This window comes from Bos indicus, chromosome 1 (genome assembly GCF_029378745.1).
Source record: "Bos indicus isolate NIAB-ARS_2022 breed Sahiwal x Tharparkar chromosome 1, NIAB-ARS_B.indTharparkar_mat_pri_1.0, whole genome shotgun sequence".
NCBI classification, from domain to species: Eukaryota; Metazoa; Chordata; class Mammalia; order Artiodactyla; family Bovidae; genus Bos; species Bos indicus.
The window spans coordinates 84383413-84404126 of record NC_091760.1 but is presented as its reverse complement, the minus strand read 5'-3'; the positions used below and the strand labels follow the sequence as shown (position 1 = coordinate 84404126).

At 40.5% G+C, this 20714-nt stretch overlaps 2 protein-coding genes across 9 annotated transcripts in view; one reads left to right on the top strand and one right to left on the bottom strand.

The window, feature by feature from the left end:
- Nucleotides 1-20714, bottom strand: part of MCF2L2 (MCF.2 cell line derived transforming sequence-like 2) — a 267660-nt gene that overhangs the window by 127980 nt on the left and 118966 nt on the right. For all 4 annotated transcript variants that reach the window (XR_011567109.1, XM_070791175.1, XM_070791183.1 and 1 more), the window contains 3 exons: nucleotides 18921-19112; nucleotides 8540-8717; nucleotides 396-487 (listed from right to left, as the gene is read on the bottom strand). Coding sequence is in view for 3 of the 4 variants with exons in the window: in XM_070791175.1 (XP_070647276.1) it covers nucleotides 396-487; nucleotides 8540-8717; nucleotides 18921-19112 (462 nt within the window). In the remaining variant the exon portion in view is untranslated. The remainder of the gene's footprint in view (nucleotides 1-395; nucleotides 488-8539; nucleotides 8718-18920; nucleotides 19113-20714) is intronic.
- B3GNT5 (UDP-GlcNAc:betaGal beta-1,3-N-acetylglucosaminyltransferase 5) overlaps nucleotides 1-20714 on the top strand; it is a 114890-nt gene that overhangs the window by 35489 nt on the left and 58687 nt on the right. The window lies entirely within an intron of this gene.

Sequence of the window (20714 nt, the reverse complement as noted above, 5' to 3'; positions counted from 1 at the left end):
CAAACAGCTTTTCATTTTTAGTTGCAATTAAGAAAAGGAAGCAATTCTAAAAGCTCATCTCTTAGGAGCGCTAGACTGTGCTATGTGCCTTTATGGGCACATCTTCTGGGGGTGATGATAGATATAAAATAGGGAAACAATTTATTGGTTTATTGATAATTATGGCAGCAGGAAAAGGGGACAACAGAGGATGAGATGGCTGGATGGCATCACCGACTCGATGGACGTGAGTTTGAGCAAACTCTGGGAGCTGGTGATGGACAGGGAGGCCTGGCATGCTGCAATTCATGGGGTCGCAAAGAGTCGGACACGACTGAGCGACTGAACTGACTGACTGATGGCAGCACTCTTAAATATGTCAGAAATTTCTATCAGTAAAGGAAAGGTGATCTTACCTTGACTTCAGATTTAGTCTCATCATCTTCCTTTTCCTCTGAGTTTAAATCTGTCTCTGTATAAGGTTCCTCAGATGTTTTCTGATGAGGAACTAGAGAGATAAAGGAAACCTGCCATTAATTTGGCTAGTTGGCTAATAACTCAGAGCACTTAGCCTGACTTGGATCATGCTGATGTAGTTGATTAACAAAGCTTAATTGAGCTGCTACATATTTTCAAAATAGTAGATGAAATTGGAGGTGAAGAGGAGATGCAGAAAAGAAAGAGTCCTTGATCCCAGGCACTTGATCCAAAGAGAAAAAAGTCATACCCAACACCAAGGGAAAACATCAAACTGCAACCAGTCAATCAAGGTAACATGGTAAAAATGATAGTTTCCATCATTCCCATTTTTAAGGCCCAGTTAAAAAGTTGTTTTCTTCATGAAGTCTTCCTTAACTATTCTAAGCTTCATGGGTTCTATTTATATACTGATGCTTTAGCATTTTCATTTGCAATGTATAACATTGCACTTGATGTTGTTCTTGGATTGGAAGATTGAATTCTAGGTACCACATTCTACTGAGTATATTCTTTCCATTATACACGTAATTAATTAGTGATTATTAATAGAAAATTTGAAAAATACTAAAATCTTACCATTTAAACACACTATGATTATGTAAGAGGATAGGAATTGTTGCTAACCTAATGATCTAACAGTTGCATTCCAGAATTGATGCAATTGCATTTATTAGTGGACAGGATAACTGTGTGAAGAATCTGCTGAGTCTGGAGGAAATTGGGCAGGCTTGCTCTTACTCTTATGTCTCAATCATTCTCTCTCCCTCCTCTCCTTCCCACCAGGCACTAAGATGCCTGGGAAATAGCCGTCTTCAACCTCCATGGTCACTTGGCAGTAAGATTGGGATTTGGGGAGGAGAAGCCCTGGTTAGATTTGTAGCTTTCTAACAGTTTTACCAGAAGGCTGCCCTGGGGGTAATGACTACAAGACTAGTAAGTAAGTGGTACTTTACATTCTTACTGGTCACCATCACCACCCTTGTATATACAGTCCCTTTGGGAAACTCACAGGATACATGCGATTAACCCAGGACAGGATATGAACATTTCTAGGTCTGGTGGCCAAAATGTCATCCACCTAATGTCACCAATACCACCCAGATGCTTATGTGTGGCAGACTTGATGGAGGTTGACTGTCTTGCCTCCAGAGGCCCTCCCAAGCCTCTGTGAGCCAACTGGAAGCCCCTTGATCTTTCTGTGGGTTTTCTAAACATGTTACATTGAAATCTGTAGTGAAGTGCACAGATAGCTGCCCCAGGTTGTATGACTGCTGAATCTATTTTATAACAATGAACAACCCACTGGGCTCCTCGTTCTCTGCAGGATCTCTGTAACCTGAATGATTCTAGGCATAGTAACAGGAAGCTAGAAATGCATATACTGATTGGCAATACCCATGACTGAGAACCACTTCCCCTTAACTCTGTTAAGTACAGCAGTGAAGTTAAAGGCAAGGACGTGGGAGCAATGTTGCCAGAACTCAAGTTTTGCTCTTCCACATATGAAGCATACAATATTAAAGAGCCTTAGCTTCAGTTCACTTCAGTTCAGTCCTCAGTCATGTCCAATCTTTGTGACCCCATGGACTGCAGCATGCCAGGCCTTCCTGTCCATTACCAACGCCCAGAGTTTACTCGAACTCATGTACATTGAGGTGGTGATGCCATCCAATCATCTCATCCTCTGTCATCCCTTCTCCTCCCGCTCTCAATCTTTTGCAGCATCAGGGTGTTTTCACATGAGTCAGTTCTTCACATCAGGTGGCCAAAGTATTACAGTTTCAGCTTCAGCATCAGTCCTTCCAATAAATATTCAGGATTGATTTCCTTTAGGCTGGACTGGTTGGATCTCCTGCTGTCCAAAGGATTCTCAAAAGTCTTCTCTAACAACACAGTTCAAAACCATCAATTCTTCAGCACTCAGCTTTCTTTATAGTCCAACTTTCACATCCATACATGACTACTGGAAAAACCATAGCTTTGACTAGACAGACCTTGGTTGGCAAAATAATGTCTCTGCTTTTTAATATGCTATCTAGGTTGGTCATAACTTTTCTTCCAAGGAGAAAGTGTCTTTTAATTTTGTGTCAGCAGTCACCAATTGCAGTGATTTTGGAGCCCCCCCCAAATAAAGTATCTTACTGTTTCCACTGTTTCCCCATCTATTTGCCATGAAGTGATGGGACCAGATGCCATGATCTTCATTTCCCAAATGTTGAGTTTTAAGCCAGCCTTAATGTACTCCTTTCCTGATTTGGAACCAGTCTGTTGTTCCATGTCCAGTTCTAACTGTTGCTTCCTCACCTGCATACAGATTTCTCAGGAGGCAGGTCAGGTGGTCTGGTATTCCCATCTCTGTAAGTTTTCCATAGTTTGTTGTGATCCACACAGTCAAAGGCTGTGGTGTAGTTGATAAAGCGAAGTAGATGGTTTTCTGAAATTCTCTCACTTTTTTGATGATCCAACAGATGTTGGCAATTTGATCTCTGGTTCCTCTGCCTTTTCTAAATCCAGCTTGAACATCTGGAAGTTCACAGTTCACGTATTGCTGAGCCTGGCTTGGAGAATTTTGAGCATTACTTTACTAGCATGTGAGATGAGTGCAATTGTGCGGTACTTTGTCTTCAAGAAAATTGGAGATACCAAGGAAACATATGCAAAGATGGGCTTGATAAAGGACAGAAATGGTATGGACCTAACAGAAGCAGAAGATATTAAGAAAAGGTAGCAAGAATACACAGAAGAACTGTACAAAAAAGATCTTTATGACCCAGATAATCATGATGGTTTGATCACTCACCTAGAGCCAGACATCCTGGAATGTGAAGTCAAATGGGCCTTGGGAAGCATCACTATGAACAAAGCTAGTGGAGGTGATGGAATTCCAGTTGAGCTATTTGAAATCCTGAAAGATGATGCTGTGAAAGTGCTGCACTCAATATGCCAGCAAATTTGGAAAACTCAGCAGTGGCCACAGAACTGGAAAAGGTCAGTTTTCATTCCAATCCCAAAGAAAGGCAATGCCGAAGAATGCTCAAAGTACCGCACAATTGCACTCATCTCACACGCTAGTAAAGTAATGCTCAAAATTCTCCAAGCCAGGCTTCAGCAACATGTGAACCGTGAACTTCCAGATGTTCAAGCTACTTTATTGACTATGCCAAAGCCTTTGACTGTGTGGATCACAATAAACTGTGGAAAATTCTGAAAGAGATGGGAATACCAGACCACCTGACCAACCTCTTGAGAAACCGATATGCTGGTCAGGAAGCAACAGTTAGAACTGGATATGGAACAACAGACTGGTTCCAAATAGGAAAAGGAGTACATCAAGGCTGTATATTGTCACCCTGCCTATTTAACTTATAGCAGAGTACATCATGAGAAACGCTGGGCTGGAAGAAGCACAAGCTGGAATCAAGATTGCCCGGAGAAATATCAATAACCTCAGATATGCAGATGACACCACCCTTATGGCAGAAAGTGAAGAGGAACGAAAAAGCCTCTTGATGAAAGTGAAAGTGGAGAGTGAAAAAGTTGGCTTAAAGCTCAACATTCAGAAAACAAAGATCATGGCATCTGGTCCCATCACTTCATGGCAAATAGATGGGGAAACAGTGGAAACAGTGTCAGACTTTATTTTTCTGGGCTCCAAAATCACTGCAGATGGTGACTGTAGCCATGAAATTAAAAGACACTTACTTCTTGGAAGGAAAGTTATGATCAATCTAGATAGCATATTCAAAAGCAGAGACATTACTTTGCCAACAAAGGTCCATCTAGTCAAGGCTATGGTTTTTCCAGTGGTCATGTATGAATGTGAGAGTTGGACTGTGAAGAAAGCTGAGTGCTGTAGAATTGATGCTTTTGAACTGTGGTGTTGGAGAAGACTCTTGAGAGTCCCTTGGACTGCAAGGAGATCCAACCAGTCCATCCTAAAGGAGATCAGTTCCTGGGTGTTCATTGGAAGGACTGATGTTGAAGCTGAAACTCCAATACTTTGGCCACCTCATGAGAAGAATTGACTCATTGGAAAAGACCCTGATGCTGGGAGGGATTGGGAGCAGGAAGAGAAGGGGACAACAGAGGATGAGATGGCTGGATGGCATCACCGACTCAATGGACATGAGTTTGGGTGGACTCTGGGAGTTGGTGATGGACAGGGAGGCCTGGCGTGCTGCGATTCCTGGGGTCGCAAAGAGTCAGACATGACTGAGCGACTAAACTAAACTGAAGAGTATGTATGTGTGTATGAGGCCTTAGTGAATTAATATGCACAAAGTGTTTAGGTCTTGGTAAGCACTCACTATATTTTAGCTACTATTATATCCACAGACGGAGAAGGCAATGGCACCCCACTGCAGTACTCTTGCCTGGAAAATCCCATGGGCAGAGGAGCCTGGTAGGCTGTAATCCATGGGGTTACGAAGAGTCGGACACTACTGAGCGACTTCACTTTAACTTTTCGCTTTCGTGCTTTGGAGAAGGATATGGCAACCCACTCCAGTGTTCTTGCCTGGAAAATCCCAGGGACGGGGGAGCCTGGTAGGCTGCTGTCTATGGGGTCGCACAGAGTCAGACACGACTGAAGTGACTTAGCAACAGCAGCAGCATAGCCACAGAAGGGGGCTTCCCAGGTGGCACAGTGGTAAAGAATCTGTCTGCCAATGCAAGAGACACAGAAGATGCAAGTTCAATCCCTGGGTTGGCAAGATCCCCTGGATTGGAAATGGCAAGCCACTCCAGTATTCCTGCCTAGAAAACACCATGGACAGAGGAGTCTGACAGGCTGCAGCCCACGGGGTTGCAAAGAGTCAGACACAAATGGGCACACATAGCCACAAAAGAATGTTTTCACGTTCCTTGTGTACTTCAGAGAGGTTCAGAGTACCCAAGACACTTGGCTACCAAGAGTCAGAGCTGAGATTCCAGCTCCCACCTCTAAGTGGCCCTGACAATGTTCCTTACACTGTGAAATATAATACTTTATCTTGGCATGGACTCAGTTACTAAGGAGTCAGATGAATGTGTTCAACAATCCTGTTGTCAACCAGCTAGAATCCACACTCAGTGGTTAATCTCCAAAACAAAAGCATAGGAGCATTATACAAAATAAGCAAGTCGCCTGATCAAAGTCCACAGTACCTGTTCGGACATGTCAAAGATCTGTGGATCCTAGGATCATTAATTACTGTGAAGTCTTGTGTTTGAAAAGCTGAGAAACAATTTATCGTCGTGCTTTGTTTATTTGTAACAAATATATGTCCTTTAAAATAATGAGGGAAATCCAAATAATAATAATAATAATAATGAGGGAAGCAAAGTCATATAAAGGAGTATAATTAGCTTTGGGAAAGTGCCCTATATAAGAGGTCAAGAGAACCAAGCCCTGTTTCCAACCATCCAAGGATGTCTCTATGTGTGCATGTCTGTGTGTATCTGTGGTGTGCATGCATAAGTGTGTCTGAGTGTACATGTGTATGTGTGTGTGTGTGTGTGGAAAAATTCTGGAAAGAAATTCACAAAACTGTGAATTTAGTGAACTAAACACTAAAGTTATAACACTAAACTGTTATCAACTTTTTAATTCTAAAAAGCTTAATATGTGGTAGGAGACAGGGACTGTAAATTGTATTAAATGGAGAGTTATCAAAAGACCCCATAATTTTCAGATAAATAAAAACTGAAAGAATTTGTTGCAAACAGACCTGCAAAACAAGAAATGCCAAAGGAAGGTTTTCAGCCGGAAGAGACAAAATACAGGACGGTAATTCAATAAGGAATAAAGAACATCAGAAATGGTGAATAGGAAGTAAATATAAAATTATCTATATATTTGTTCCTTTTTTCGTCCTTTCTCCAAATTTTGTTGAAAGATATATGCCTGTTTACAGCAAAAATTATAACACAATATTGGGGTATGTAACATATGTTGACATAATATTTAGGATAAGAATAGCACAGAAGATGATTAAACGGCATATGCAACTATACTGTTGCAAATTTCCTGTATTTACAAAATGTGCTACAATATTAACTCAAAGTAGATTGTGAGAAATTAGGGATACACATGGTAATACCTAGAAGAAACACTGGGGGAAAAACAATGCAAAAAGGTATGTGTGTATGTATGTAAAAAGTCAGTAGAGGAATTAAAAGAGAATACTAAAAAATGGCTAACCTCAAAAAAGTCAGGAAAGGAGATAAGAGGAATAAAAAAAGTATGAGACAAATAGAGAAAAAATAATGAAATAGTAGCTCTAAATCCAACTATATCAATAATTACATATTATGTGAAATCAATTAAACACTCTAATTAGAAGATAGAAGTTAACATAATGTTTTTAAAAGGGAAGACCCAAGTAAAGCTGTCTATAAGAAATATACTTTAAAAATAAAGTCAGAAATAGAAGAATGAAAAAGTGTATCATGTAAACATTAAGCATAAAAAGCTGGAATGGCAATATTAATATCTGACAAAGTAGACTTCAATATAGGGCCTATTACTAAAGATAAGAAGGGAAAGAATGATATTTCATTATTATAAAACGGCCAATATATCTGCAAGATAAAATAATTATGAATCTGTGCATGCTTAATAAGTTTCAAAATACATGTGGCAACAAATTTTATATATATATATATATATATATATATATATATATAATATCCAAGCATGTTTACCCAGAATGCATGATTGTTTTAACATATAAAAATAAATCACTGTAATCCACCATATAAACCAATAAAGGAGAAAAATCATACATAGCGCTTCCCAGGTGGCACTAGTGGTAAAGAAACTGCCTGCCAATGCAGGAGACATAAGTGAGGCAATTTTGATCCCTTGGTTGGGAAGATCTCCTGGAGAAGGAAATGGCAAATCACTCCAGTATTCTTGCCTGGAGAATTCCATGGATAGAGGAGCCTGGAGGGCCATAGTCCATGTGGTTGCAAAGAGTCGGACACTGAGTTGCAAAGAGTCGGACACTGCAAAGAGTACTGAGCAACTACTAGTAACTAACTATATGCACCAAAGAGAGCATTTGAAAAATTCAACAATCATTCATGATAAAACTCTTAACAAACTGGAATAGAAGGGAACTTTCTCAATCTCATAAAGTACATCTGTGAAAAACTTACTGCTAACATATACTTCAAGGTGAACAATAAGTTCTTTCCCTACAAACTGGGAAGAATCATGTATGTCTGATCTTAACACTTCTATTCAATGTTCTACTAAAAGTTCCAGCCGTTATCATGGGGCAAGGGGGAAAAAAGCGTGAAGACTGAAACAGAAGTAAAACTGTCCTTATTTACAGATGATAGGATTACATTTCTATACAGAAATATATTCCTATTGATAATAGTTATATATGGTAAGTTCCATTTATCATACAGCTTTTTACAAGCATGACATATTTAAGATCTTTACACTCAAAACTACTAAATTGTTGAGGAAAATTAAAGAAGACCTAAATAAATGGAACATTATAACATTTATAAGTTGAAAGATTGAACATTGGTGAGATAAGAGTTCTCCCCAAACTGAACTATATATTCATTCAGTGATCTACATATTCATCCCAGGAGAAACTGAAAAGTGATTTTACAATTTATATGGAAATGAAAAGGACCTAAAATAGCCAAAACAATCTTGAAAAATAACAAAGTTGGAAGACTTATATTACCTAATCTCAAGTCTTATTAGTAGGCTATAGTAATCAAGACCATGGAGGACTGATGTAAGGACTCATCTTTTTATTTTTTTCAAAGAACCAATTTTACCATTCTTTTGCTAACAGAATCTTGTTGGCCTTTTAAAGGTTTTTAATGAAGCTTTTTTTATGCTAATCGTATTCATGCATTTATATTGTTCTTCTACTAGACTGTGAACTTCTCCTGGCATCCAGGCATTCAGTTTTACCTAAATTTATAAGTCTTCAATGCCTGTACTATTCCATATCTTAAATAATATCTGTTGAAACAGTGACCATTATGCATCTTAAATAAGCATAATCTAAATCCTCATGAGCATGGATGAAACATAAAACCACAAAACTTCCTTCCCCAAGTAACTCACCCAAAGTGGAGGGCTGGCTGATTTTTGGTGATGCCCATTTTGGGGAGGACTCAGGATGGGGGGCCACGGGTTGCACTGGGCGAGTCTGTCTGGCTGCCAGTTTCATCAGACTCATTTGTCTCTTGTGAAATATTTCCTGCACATCGCTCAGCTTCTGCAGGACTTTCTGGGCTTTAGTCTATGGGGAAAAAAAGTAGATCATGAGCTGGTGGCTCTGTACTTAATCTGAGAACAGGAGGCATTCCCTTTCTCTCATCTTCCCCTCTTCTCTGAGCATCTATATGGAGGTCATTGCATATCTTGCCTTGTACAGAATTGTGATTCTAAGAGCATGTATCTCCCACTTGATTGTCAGTGGTTGTATTCTTTTCACCACTGTATCTCCAGCACCTGGAACACTGCCAGGCACCGAGGGATTCAGTTCAGTTCAGTTCAGCTCAGTTCAGTCACTCAGTCGTATCCGACTCTTTGCCACCCAATGGACTGCAGCAGGCCAGACTTCCCTGTCGATATCACCAACTCCCAGAGCTTACTCAAACTCATGTCCATTGAGTCGGTGATGCCATCCAACCATCTCATCCTCTGTCGTCCCCTTCTCCCACCTTCAATCTTTCCCAGCATCAGGGTCTTTTCAAATGAGTCAGTTCTTTGCATCAGGTGGCCAAAGAATTGTAGTTTCAGCTTCAAAACCAGTCCTTCCAATGAATATTCAGGACTGATTTCCTTTAGGATGGACTGGCTGGATCTCCTTGCAGTCCAAGGGACTCTCAAGAGTCTTCTCCAATACCACAGTTCAAAAACATCAATTCTTTGGCACTCAGCTTTCTTTATAGTCCAACTTTCACATCCATACAGGACTACTGGAAAAAACAAAGCTTTGACTAGATGGACCTTGGTTGGCAAAGTAATGTCTCTGCTTTTTAATATGCTGTCTAGATTGGCCATAACTTTTCTTCCAAGGAGCAAGCATCTTTTAATTTCATGGCTGCAGTCACCATCTGCAGTGATTTTGGAGCCCCCCCAAATAAAGTCAGCCACTATTTCCACTGTTTCCCCATCTATTTTCCATGAAGTGATGGGACCAGATGCCATGATCTCAGTTTTCTGAATGTTGAGTTTTAAGCCAACTTTTTCACTCTCGTCTTTCACTTTCATCAAGAGGCTCTTTAGTTCTTCGCTTTCTGCCATAAGAGTGGTATCATCTGCGTATCTGAGGTTATTAATATCTCTCCCAGCAATCTTAATTCCGGCTTGTGCTTCATCCAGTCTGGCATTTCTCATGATGTACTCTGCTATAAGTTAAATAAGCAGGGTGACAATATAAAGACTTGACGTACTCCTTTCCCAATTTGGAATCAGTCTGTTGTTCCATGTCCAGTTCTAACTGTTGCTTCCTCACCTGCATACAGATTTCTCAGGAGGCAGGGCAGGTGGTCTGGTATTCCCATCTCTCAAAGAATTTTCCACAGTTTGTTGTGATCCACACAGTCAAAGGCTTTGGCATAGTCAATAAAGCCGAAGTAGATGCTTTTCTGAAATTCTCCCGCTTTTTTGATGATCCAACAGATGTTGGCAATTTGATCTCTGGTTCCTCTGCTTTTTCTAAATCCACCTTGAACATGTGGAAGTTCATGGTTCATGTACTGTTGAAGCCTGGCTTGGAGAATTTTGAGCATTACTTTGCTAGCGTGTGAGATGAGTGCAATTGTGAGGTAGTTGATCATTCTTTGGCATTGCCTTTCTTAGGGACTGGAATGAAAACTGACCTTTTCCAGTCCTGTGGCCACTGCTGAGTTTTCCAAATTTGCTGGCATATTAAGTGCAGCACTTTCACAGCATCATCTTTTAGGATTTGAAATAGCTCAACTGGAATTCCATCCCCTCCACTAGCTTTATTTGTAGTGATGCTTCCTAAGGCCCACTTGACTTCGCATTCCTGGATGTCTGGCTCTAGGTGAGTGACCAGACAATCGTGATTATCTGGGCATGAAGATCTTTTTTGTATAGTTCTTCTGTGTATTCTTGCTACCTATTCTTAATATCTTCTGCTTCTGTGAGGTCCATACCATTTCTGTCCTTTATTGTGCTCATCTTTGCATGAAACATGCCCTTGTATCTCTAATTTTCTTGAAGAGATCTCTAGTCTTTCCCATTCTGTTGTTTTCCTCTATTTCTTTGCACTGATCACTGAGGAAGGCTTTCTTATTTCTCCTTGCTATTCTTTGGATATTCAAATGAGTGTATCTTTCCTTTTCTCCTTTGCCTTTTGCTTCTCTTCTTTTCACAGCTATTTGTAAGCCCTCCTCAGACAACCATTTGGCCTTTTTGCATTTCTTTTTCTTGGGGATGGTCTTAATCCCTACCTCCTGTACAATGTCACAAACCTCCGTCCATAGTTCTTCAGGTACTCTGTCTATCAGATATAATCCCTTGAATCTATTTCTCACTTCCACTGTATAATCATAAGGGATTTGATTTATGTCATACCTGAATGGTCTGGTGGTTTTCCCTATTTTCTTCAATTTAAGTCTAAATTTGGCAATAAGGAGTTCATGATCTGAGCCACAGCCAGCTCCCGGTCTTATTTTTGCTGACTGTATAGAGCTTCTCCATCTTTGGCTGTGAAGAATATAATCAATCTGATTTCGGTGTTGACCATCTGGTGATGTCCACGTGTAGAGTCTTCTCTTGTGTTGTTGGAAGAGGATGTTTGCTATGACCAGTGTGTTTGCTTGGCAAAACTCTACTAGCCTTTGCCCTGCTTCATTCTGTACTCCAAGGCCAAATTTGTCTATTACTCCAGGTATTTCTTGACTTCCTACTTTTGGATTCCAGTCCCCTATCATGAAAAGGACATCTTTTTGGGGTGTTAGTTTTAGAAGGTCTTGTAGGTCTTCATAGAACCATGCAACTTCAGCATTACTGGTCGGGGCATAGACTTAGATTACTGTAATTTTGAATGGTTTGCCTTGGAAACAAGCAGAGATCATTCTGTCATTTTTGAGATTGCATCCAATTACTGCAAGTACTTCAGACTCTTTTGCTGACTATGAGTTAATATATGCTGAGTGGTTAAATGCTCACTAAGGCAAATCCATTCATGGTAGAAAAGGATGTCACAGGCCAACTTACAGAAGAATGATTCAAAATGAGAAATGTAACCTGAATAAAGGCCCTGGTGGAAAAAAGACTGTAAGTATTGTAGGGGAAAGAGTAGCTAAATTTTGAGGCAGGATCAAGGGAACCACAAGGATGTGTGATGAAAAGGATACACATTTAAATTTTATTCTGCAAGACCTCTTCTCTCTATATAAGTAGGAAAGAAATAAACTGATCAAGTACCAGGGAAAGATGGATCTCAAACATGTTCTCACAAGGGACTATGTGCCCTAAGGCAAAGGTTCAGAAGAACAAAAAACCAGAACTGTTTCACCTGGGTTTCCCCAAGGCCTGAATCCAGCTGAAATACATTTCTTTCAGCATGATGTCCCTTCAGCTCTGGTGGGTCAAGGAAGTGGGTAGCTTTCTCTTTGTCATGCTGACTCTGACATCCATCTTTTGGATGATTTTAACCACCAAAGAAGGGACTCAGAAGAGCTGAAACACCATAATCCATGCAGGGTGGCCTGAGGATGCCAAATTCCAAAAGTACAGGCTCAGCACACATCCAGGGGGGTTGCCACATTTTGCAACTGGAAAAAGTAAATTTGTCTTTTCTATGCTGAACCATCTTCTGAGGAAAGAGCAAAGATCCCTGAGGACTGGAATGTTAGCTATAGAACAACTCTTTCCCTATAGCCTAAGGCCCTGTCAAGGCTGACCTCTGCACTAAAATCTGAGTCAGGTCTCACTTATCGGAGGATCTGAAGGCAGACCTGAACTGTCCATCTGGTACCCACTGGCCACATGTGGTTAGTGAGCACCTGGAATACAGCTAGTCTGAATTGAGCTGCATTGTTTAAATACACACTGGATTTTGAACATTTACTTGAAAAAAGAACATAAAATATCTCATTAAAATATAATTAATTATACAACAGTGATTTTATGTTGAAATATTTTGCACAAAGGTGGAAAAAAACATTATTAAAATTGATTTAATTTGTTTCTTTTTATTTTTTAAAATGCAACTACCAGAAAATCTTGAATTACATATATGGTTTACATTATATTTCTATTGAAAAGTTTTGATCTAGACCACAGATTGGCAATTTTTTTTTAAAAGGACGAAACAGTAAATATTTCAGGCTTTGCAGATCGTCTAGTCGCTGATGAATCTGCCAAACTTGGTTATTTTAGCAGAAAAGCAGTCATAGATGATAGATAATACATAAATGAAAGTGAGCAACTGTGTTCTGATAAAACTTGATTTATAAAAATAGGTAGCAATCCCTTATGATTATACAGTGGAGGTGACAAACAGATGTACTCCTTTCCCAATTTTGAATGATCTTCATGTTCATGGAACATTGTTCCATGTCCAGTTCTAAGTATAAGTTACTTCATGGAAAATATAAGGAGAAATAGTGGAAGCACTGACTGATTTTATTTTCTTGGGCTCCAAAGTCACTGCGGACAGTGACTGCAGCCATGAAATTAAAAGACGATTGCTCCTTGGAAGGAAAGCTATGACAAATCTAGACAGCATATTAAAAAGCAGAGATATCACTTTGCCAACAAAAGTCTATATAGTCAAAGCTACGGTTTGTATGGTTTGTAGTCATGAGAGTTGGACCATAATGAAGGCTGAGTGCTGAAGAATTGATGCTTTCAAACTGTGGTGTTGGAGAAGACTTTTGACAGTCCCTTGGAGGGCAAGAAGATCAAACCAGTCAATCCTAAAGGAAATCAACCTTGAATATTCCATTGGAAGGACTGATGCTGAAGCTGAAACTCCAGTACTTCGCCTCCTGATGTGAAGAACTGACTCATTTGAAAAGACCCTGATGCTGGGAAAGATTGTCATTTCCTCCTCCAGGGGATCTTTCTGACCCAGGGATTAAATCCACATCTCCTGCATCTCCTGCATTGCAGGCAAATTATTTACCACTGAGCCACTGGGAAGCTTCCCATTAAATCTGTTAATATTTGCTTTATAGATTTAGGTTTTCCTGTACTAGGTGCATATATGTTAATAAGTTATACCCCTTTTATATTCTTGTATTGATCCCTTTATCATTAAATAATACCCTTCTTTGTCCTTTGTTATAGACTTTGTTTTAAAGTCCATTTTGTCTGATATTACTGCCTTCTCTTTATTGCTGTTTCCATTTGTACAAAATATCTTTTTCCAACCTCTCACTTTCAGTCTGTGTGTCTTTAGCTCTGAAGTGAGTCTCTTGTAAGTCACATATAGAGAGGTATTCTTTTTTAATCCAATCAGCCATTCTATGTCTTTTGACTGGAGAATTTATTCCACTGACATATAAAGTAATTATTGATAGTTTTGTACTTACTGCCATTTTGTTACTTGTTTTCTGGTTTTTGTAATTAATTGTTCTCTGTCCTTTCCTTCTTTTAGTTTCTTAACTTGTGGTTTCATGATTTTCTTTAGTGGAATGCTTGTGTTCCTCTCTCTATGATTTTTGTATATCTGTTGTGGGTTTTGATTTGTGGTTATTATGGGGTTCATATATGTTTATCTGTAACTGTATTTATTTTTTTCAAACTGGTGCTCATTTAAATTAAAACACATTCTAAAACAGCTACACTCTTTTACTGCCCCTCCCTCATGTTTTGTGTTTTTGATGTGTATTTTACATCTTCATGCGTATCTCTTCACTGTTCACCGTAGTTATGTTTAATTTTATGATTTTTTTATCTTTTAATCTTCCTACCAGCTTAGTTAAGTGGTTCATCCACAGCCTTCACTACATATTTGCTTTTACTATTGGAATTTTTCCTTTCCTATAAATTCTTACTTCTTATAGCATTTTCTTTCCACTTTGGATCATCTCTTTTAACATTTATTTAGTATTGATGAACTCTTTTAGTTTTTGTTCATCTAATAAGTTATTTCTCATTCAATTCTAAAAGATAATCTTACTGTGTAGAGTATCATACATTGTAGGTTTTTTTTCTTTCAGCATTTTAAATATATCATGGCCACTCACTCTGGACTGCCAAGTTTCTGCAGAAAAATCAGCTGATAGCCTTATGGGGGTTCCCTTGTATATAACTTTTTTTTCTCCCCCTCTTGTTGCCTTTAGAATTCTCTTTATCTTCAACTTTTGTCATTTTAATTACACCTAGTGTGGGTCTCTTTGGGTTCATCTGGTGTGGGCTGCTCTGTGCTTCTTGTACCTGGTTATCTGTTTCCTTCCTCAGGTTTGGGAGGTTTTCAGCTATAATTTCATCAAATACATTTTTGACTCCTCTCTCTCTCTCTCTTTTCCTTCTGGGGCCTCTATAATGCAAATGCTAGTATGCTTAATATTGTTCCAGTTCAGTTCAGTTCAGTTCAGTCGTTCAGTCGTGTCCGACTCTTTGCAGGCGTCCCTTAATCTATTCTCATTTTTTAAAATTTGTTTTCTTTCTGCTATTCTGATTGGGTAGTTTCCATTATTCTGTCTTCCAGACCACTTGTGTATTCTTCTGTTTCACCTGGTCTGCTGTTAATTCCTTCTAGTGTGTTTTTTCATTTCAGTTATTGTATTCTTAAGTTCTGAATGGTTCTTTTTTATACTTTTTAGTTCCTTGTTAATATTTCCACTGTGTTCACCTATTCTTTTCCCTAGTTCAGTTAACATTCTTATTATCAATACTTTGAACTATTCATCTGATAAATTATTTATCTATGTTTCACTAGTTGTTTTATCAGGGTTTTTTTTCTTGTTCTTTCAATTGAAACAACTTTTACTGTCTTTTTATTCTGCTTAACTTTTTCTGTCTTTATGAAATTAGGTGAAGCAGTTCTCTATCCTGGTCTTGAAGGGGTGTCCTTGTGTGGGAGCATCCCTAGATAGTCTGCATGTGCCCAGTGGCTTTGGTGGGAGAGCTGGATCTGACATGAGCACAAGTCATATCTTTCCTCAGGGTGTGCTGGCAGCTAGCACCTTGGTAGGTTATGGGCTGGAGATGGAGGGGCTGAAGCCAGAGCCGGGTGTGACTCAGACTTCCCCCCAGCTCAGTGGCCATCACTGCCCTACTGGGTGAGGGGTCTGATCTCAGATTGCTGGAACAGAGGCCCTGAGAGTGGGTCTGAGGTGGTTCTATTCTGTGTGCTCTCCCCCTTTCCCCAGAATTGCCCCAAAGGGCAGCAGTGCTGGAACAGGAGGGCTCAGAGTAGGCACCTGGTGTGGACTGGGGTGTGTGCTGGAGTGGCCCCAGCAGATAAGTCAGAATTCAGACTACTCTGGATCTGCCTCCTCCATGAGCACCAGTAACGGCTGCCCTCGCCCCAGTTTGGGTGCTGTGCCAGGTCTGAGCCAGCTCCACGCCCCAACCCCCACAACTGCACTCTTCCAGAAGCTGTGGCAGCTCTTGCCCTAGTGTCAAGCTGCACCACCACAGAGCAAGAACAGCCAAGTGAGCACTTAGCTTGGGCAGAGTCAGTCATTGGTGCAGTCACAGGAAACTAGCCAGAATCCTGGGAAATTTCAATGTGCTTCATCCACCTTGTTTCCAGGAGTTTTCAAACCAACTAAAGGGACTCATCTTCCCTGTGTCAGATCCCAGGGCTGGGGTGCCCATATGTAGTTCAAATTGCTCACTCCCTAAAAGGCCTATGTAATCCCCCTCCTTTTTTGTGTCCTCTCCCAGGGGTGTGGTCCTGACCTAATTCCATATGGATCTTTCTTACAGCTTTGGTTGTATAAGTGTCTTTCTACCAGTCTCATTTGTTTTCAGTGAGAATTGTTCCACGTGTAGATGTAATCTTGAAGTGTTTTTTTGGGAGAGGTGAACTTCGCATCCCCCTACTCTGCCATCTTGATAACCCTCTCTAGGATCATTTTGTACATTTCCTGTCCCAGTCCTAGATATGGCCATTTCTCCAAGGAGCCCAGTTCTCTTCTACTGGAGAATGGTATTAGAAACTAAGATCTCAGAGGTGGGTGTGCTCATTGATACTAGGGGTCTTGTTTCTATGCCTGGAACCAACTGTCCAACTAAGGAGATACATGTATCTGTACCAATGTGTGTATATGCATATAATGAGGATTATTTCTATGTCTATAGAATACCCATTTTGACAACCAAGTCATTACTCCTCAGTGGATAAAACTCTCTGACAGAATAGAATATCTGAACATTAACATCTAGAATTTTACTCCAAACCAAAAGAAGAAAAGGTTTGGGGGACTTGGAGGGTCCATTTTGGGTTTTAAAAATAAATTTCTCTTCTGGTCTCCTCCCTCCTCCTTGTTTCTGCCTATTTCCTGGAAGTGGTTTATTAAGTTTTACTCCTTATCTGGTGGGAGATGTGGTTATAACATTTGCTGATGTTGGCCAAAATGGTATCTGTGGCCACAAGGCTCCCTGATTGACCTGATAAACTTGTTTGTGCAGCTAATGGATGTGGAGCTAAACGAGACTGTTCTGCTTTGGGAATACGATCTGAGGCTACCAAATCCTGGGTCTACAATATAGCACAGACACTAGACGCACCTTCTCTTTGTCCTCTCTGTAGGGAAGTAGAAGGGTCCCTGTGTTAGGGAAAGGGGACCAGCCTAACTACCCCCAACACCACTTTAAGATCATATCTTAACACCAAAACCCACCAGGAAGAGTCAGGGAAAGACTGACACTGAGGCACAATCCCACACCAAGCTGCCCTCACTGTACTTAGCCCACTTGCCACCTGCCTGTCCATTTGTTCAACAAACATGGACTGTAAGATACTAGGCACAGGCTAGGCACAGGAACACAGAGGTGGGTGAGGCTCTTGCCTCACTGCAGCTTCCAGTATAATAAACAAGACAGACAAAAGTAAATAACTAGAATGCAGTTTGCTATGTATCATTTTGGAGCAAAGGAACTTAGCCTGGATCCATGGATATCCTTCAAGGTGTTCCCTTAAAATTAATCATAAAAGCTATACATACTGGGCATTCCCTGTTTGCTCCCCCATTACATCTTCTCTATACTGCTCTGTGTCCCAGGAAGCTGACCTCTACAGTAGCCATCAGATGGGCTCACAAGAGGTCCATGGGCTTTTAGTTGGATTTGGCCAGTGAGATGAACCACTAGGAAATCTGAGAGGGAGAGAAAAGTAGGGCTATATATTTCCCCACCAGCTGTGGCCTCTGCCCAAGGCCACAGCTCTTACAGACTATCTCTCTTACAGCCACAGCTATAGAGCTGCTTGAGTTCCCATTTGTCTTTCAGGCTTAGTGGTGGTAACTGTTCCCTGTTTCTTGCTAGTCCAGGGTGCTTCACCATCCATATTGGGTTTCCTAAATTCTGCCCATATCTTTGTAAACAGTACCTACATCAAGTTCCATTCAATCATTCTGAGTACAGAACCCTAAAAATAGGTGTATCAGATTCTCAAAAGGGTCCATGACTCAAAAGAGGTTAAAAAAAGCCCCTTCATTAGAAGTACATACAAGGTAATATGGCTGTAAGAGGAAAGTGTACTATCTATAACTCTGTTGGCTTCACAGAACAAGTGCTCCCTTCAAAATGCAAATCTGATCCTTATTCTCCTTCTTAAATCCTTCAGTGGTTCTCAGAATAAAGACCAAACTCCTTCATATGCCCCACAAGGCCCCAACTCATCTACCCCTCTCTAATCTCACCCCAAACATTCTTTGTGTTCTATACTCTAGCCGTTCTGAATTTGGGGTTCTGAACTTGTGCCAGGCTCCCTTCAGCCCTGAAACCTTGCACATGCTGATCCTTCAATCTAGAAAGCCTCTCCCATCTTCTCTATTCATTTTCCGGGCCTTGGCTCAAGTGAATCTTCCCAGGGAACTTCCCTGACCCTCAGTCCAGGTCAAGTTCCTCTGTTTTATACCCAATAGAACCCTGAATACATCCTCTTAAGCACTTATCTTAGTTTGCAATACATTTTTGTGTTTTGTATTTGATATTTATTAATGTCAGCCTCTCCCATACATAAACTGTAAGTTCAGTGAAGGATGTAAACACATCTATTTCTGCTCATAACTGTGTCCTTGGCCTTCAGCACAGAGCATGATATGTCAGAGATGCTCATAAGTATTTGTAGAGAAATGAATGTCAGAGAATGAAAGTTATTTGAATCAAGCCATGAAGGGTCAGTTTTCCAGGAAGCACAGACCAGGAGTCTAAGAAGCCACTTGAGAGCTCAAGAACTGGTTAATCTGCTCAGTACATCCAACATAAATTTTCTTGGGCAACATGCAATGTCCCCCCATCCCTTTCCCAACCATGGATCAAAATAACTCAGAAATATTACCTTTATATCAAGAGTGAGCATCAACTCATACTGGTTGTAAAAGTCCTTGGAGCTGGGCAACTGGTACTCCTTTGCTGTGCCCAGGAATGTCTCAATGTCATTCAAGGCAATGTCAATGCCCTCTCGGGACTGGTACTTGTCTACAGCTTGGGAAGCCAAGAGGTAGACTCCTGCTTCACACCACTGGCTGACCTTTTGGAAAGAAACACAGTGCCCTGTGCAGTTAGCCTGCCCACAGCTCAGCCACCACCATCCTCAGGAGGTCCAAGCTCATATGGGGTCCACAAGGATTTTGAGACAACAGGCAATTATTATGGGATGTCATGTCATCCAGGATCAAGTTTAGACATTCAAAAATATAACCATGAGGTGGACAAGCCCAAATCAATTTTATATCTGCATACTTTTTAGGAAAGTCACTTAATCAAAAAATAAATCACATAAACATTCTTCTCCACTGACAATAATTGCCAAATCTCTAAGAGGAGAGAGTTGAGTTGTTTCTATGTTTGGTTTAACCATTGAAAAATACAACAAATGGCTTTTTGGGTCTAACCTCTAGGTCGTTTTTCTTGCATCTTAATTGGTTACAAGAGCACAGAGTGAAAAATGAGGCTTCAGACCTGGGCCCTCCATGCCCTCCTGATACAGGGAATGTCTCCTTTAACAAGAATACCATTTTCCTCTGTCCACATTTCTATTTGTCTTTCCAAGGGAAGAATCTAAGGATGCAAAACTCTTGACTCAGAACAGCAGTACTTAAACTTTCCAGAATGTTGGGATGAAATCACATAGGTAAAGAATTCTAACAATTTGATTTCTAAAAAACTTAAACAGAAAGACAAGGGCCCTTGTGCTGTCTGAATATTTATATGAAAAGAAGCTACCCTTGCAAGTACATGTGCATTACCATTTATTGCGTGACCTAAAGAGCTATGTAAAATAACTGTACAGAGAAAAAAAGATCCAAAGAGAGCTCCGAAGTAGTTATCTCTATGTGGGAAAATTATAGGCAACTTAAGTTTGTCTTGACTTTTCCCCTAAATTACCTACACTGAATGTGTACTACTTTTAGACTTAAAAAGAAATCATATAAAGATATATTAAAATGGATGATTCCCATTGTGTGGGGATGAAGAGGGGAATGGAATATAAGTAGCATCCCATTGTTTTCCTCCTCCTTCTGATATTTTTGGATTTTCAAAATAATATGAAATTATGCTTTGATACATACTGTGAAAACTTTCTCTTTAAAATCATGCCTATATCTGCAGAAAACACTAGGATTGGGTCTTCTGCAGAGTCACAGCAGCTACTTGTTCCCTAAAACACACACACACACACTCCACAGATCGCATTAGGCTATTATGTCTGTAGCAGAAATGGAGTGAGGGAAACAGCGGCTAGCTAATCTTGCTAACAGCACAGCACACAGAGCAGGCTGTGCTCCAGGCCCTTCTGAGCCACATGCTTCTGGAGCAGCTGTATTTCCTTGACACTAAAATCCCTGTGGCAATGGGATGGTGTAAACAGCCTGGGCGGGTGCTCCCAGCGATCAGAGAGGAACAACTGTGGGAACGGAGCATGCTGACTCATGGTATGAGCCCTGTGTTGGCTGGAACAGCTGATAGGGAAGGCTCCAGAAGTCAAGGCCCCTGCTGACTGGCCACCTGCCTCAGAGATCACCGCTGAAGGGCAGTGGGGTGTGGGGGGAGGCAACCCCTCCCCGTGAGCACTCTGCATAGAGTTGCAGTCTAGTCTAAGGAGTCTGGGTCTTGGAATTTGGCCATCCTG